The sequence below is a fragment of the Nicotiana attenuata genome, unplaced genomic scaffold, assembly GCF_001879085.1.
Source record: "Nicotiana attenuata strain UT unplaced genomic scaffold, NIATTr2, whole genome shotgun sequence".
NCBI classification, from domain to species: Eukaryota; Viridiplantae; Streptophyta; class Magnoliopsida; order Solanales; family Solanaceae; genus Nicotiana; species Nicotiana attenuata.
In genome coordinates this window covers 54,783-57,087 of record NW_017675683.1, presented here as the reverse complement: position 1 = coordinate 57,087, position 2,305 = coordinate 54,783, and the positions used below count along the sequence as shown (strand labels likewise).

The 2,305-nt window shown below is 36.0% G+C and overlaps 1 protein-coding gene across 4 annotated transcripts; it reads right to left on the bottom strand.

Moving 5' to 3' along the window:
• Nucleotides 1-435: 435 nt before the first annotated feature.
• Nucleotides 436-1,988, bottom strand: LOC109220332 (structural maintenance of chromosomes protein 4-like). Of its 4 annotated transcripts, none has more exons than XM_019384797.1 (5): nucleotides 1,705-1,988; nucleotides 1,503-1,592; nucleotides 1,134-1,235; nucleotides 877-1,052; nucleotides 436-792 (listed from the first exon to the last, which is right to left on the bottom strand). In XM_019384797.1, the coding sequence occupies exons 1-4, from the start codon at nucleotides 1,852-1,854 to the stop codon at nucleotides 903-905; spliced, it is 492 nt and encodes a 163-aa protein (XP_019240342.1). In that variant the 5' UTR covers nucleotides 1,855-1,988; the 3' UTR covers nucleotides 436-792; nucleotides 877-902. The 4 variants fall into 4 exon arrangements, with proteins under 4 accessions (XP_019240342.1, XP_019240340.1, XP_019240343.1 ...); XM_019384795.1 differs by having other exon boundaries at nucleotides 939-1,052; XM_019384798.1 differs by having other exon boundaries at nucleotides 939-1,052; nucleotides 1,520-1,592.
• Between the last annotated feature and the right edge of the window lie 317 nt (nucleotides 1,989-2,305).

Sequence of the window (2,305 nt, the reverse complement as noted above, 5' to 3'; positions counted from 1 at the left end):
AAGTGCTACAGAAGAATGTATACATTTGTGCAACATATGTTCAGAGCAAGCCACCTATCGCTTTTCAGGTTCTCTTCCTGTCTAGAAATGTTTGCCTGCATCTATGAAATTCGAGTGGAATCTTTAAAAGCCAACTTTGTTGCTTTCTCTTGCCATTTGAAAAGTAATAATGCTTTAAGCATGTAAGCCTCTGCATCATTCTTCACACGTCGTAATTGAAGACATGAACAGCATAAATGCATTTCTTGGAGCCCAAGGAAATTATACTTTATGTAATGGTCTAACCTCTTACCTCAAAGTTATCTCTTTCTTTCTCAGCTAACTTAACCATTTGAACAACACCAGACCTTCTTTCATTGAGGGTTTCTAGCCTATGAGAGCACCAAGAAATTCTAGAGGTATTACATGCATCTTTTTAGGCACATAAGCTTCTCATTGAGTATACACAAGGCGCTCACGATAGTAAATTAACAGACAAAGCTATAAGAATGAGGATGCCACTTGTACACAAGGGAGAAAAGAAAGAGTAAATTGGTAAGGAAAAGTGTAGCATAACTATTAACAAGATTCAATCTGAAACTAAGAGGAGACTGACATTGAGACTCCGATTTCAAATTGTTTCTTTGTGCCATAAGAATTTCATTTCAGAGTGAGAACCAACTGCTTAAATGATTCATCAATCTTCTCAATGTATTTGTCACTTCCTATTATATCCTCTAAATACTTGAGAAAGCCTTCATTATGGGGTCCTTGTCCCTTAGGCTTCATCAGTGATATTTGTTCAACCTCACCCTACAAAAGAACCAACAACTTCAACTCCATAAGAATAGAGTCCAATTTGTGAAATTAAGGTCACATAACAAAAATAATTTAAACCTGAAGAATCAGAGACCGGTTGTTATCTAAATCAATCCCTTTCCTTTCAGCTTCTTACTAACCTCTGTAAAGTTACTTGTCCGGTCATTGGTAAAGTACTTAGAGGAATTATCTCGATATGCCACACGTGTAATTACAAAATAGCTTCCAGGAACAGCTTCATATGTCTCACCGTCCTATAAACAAAACAAACACTTGCTTAGAATCTAACAGAAGTTCCAAAGGAGTATCTTGGAAACAGGAAAATCCACAATTACCAAATCAATTATTTCCTGAAAATGAATAAGACACACCAACACTTTCCAAATTCTGTGATTAGTTGAATTGTCTATAAGCTCTGACACTTTGTTTAGACGCATCTGCACAGTTTAGCATTGAAATTTAAATTTTACCAAGCACACATCAGAATGATCCATTTTACAGACTTAAGATAAAGGTGATTGCAATCATGCAGGTTTAGGGATTTTACTTCCAAAGTAACCAAAGTCATGATTAGGTCTAAACTTTCCACCACAGCTAATTCTGTAGCATAGTCAATTTTTACTTTATTCATCATGAAAAAGTATTTTACGAATCGCAAGTACAACAATGAAAAAATATGAAATGCAAATGACTCCTATTCGTACCAGTTTGGCCTGCTTACCGAACACGAAGAGCATGGCGTCAATGACATTATTCTTTCCACGACCATGAGGACCAACAACTGCAGAAAATCTCTGTCCAGTAGCGAAATTTTTGTATAAAGGGAACGAACTTAATTGCTTAGATAATAAAAATTAATTTCTTAAGTACTCAATTACAGGATTATGTAGAAAAACAAACCCTAACCTTGTGAAATGGGCCAACATGCTGTTCGCCCGCATAAGATTTGAAGTTTCTCATCACCATCTTTAATGAATAGCCTCGGAGGTCTAGATCCAGCACACGGTGCGCATTCGTAAATTCGTGGGAGTTAGAAAATTCCATATCTACGGCCATTTTTTATTACGAGAAGGATTTCCGAAGATAAGCTTTGACTGTACAGAAAAAGAAGACCGTGGCTTCGGAGCGTCAACTCCGGCGAAGTGCTGGAGCAGAATAGGAGCGTGAACAAGATTATTTTGTTAGTACTAGCGCAAGAATTTAAATTTTCGGAAAAGGGTCATATATAGCACGGAATTATGCCAATTAGGACACATATGCCTTTCGTTAATATTTTGGCACAAATATGCTCAATTCGTCCAATACTTGCTTATTCATGCCCTTAGTTTAGCGAAACCATTATTATGTCTTTCTTAGATAATTAATAACTGGACCCAACTAAAATCTGCTGACCCGATCCGTTAGGATCCGATCCACCCTTATTTTAAAGATATTTTTGGATATATTATTTTTGTTGAAATTGTGTGATAATCATATTTATTTATTTGAGTAATTTAATAATCGATTT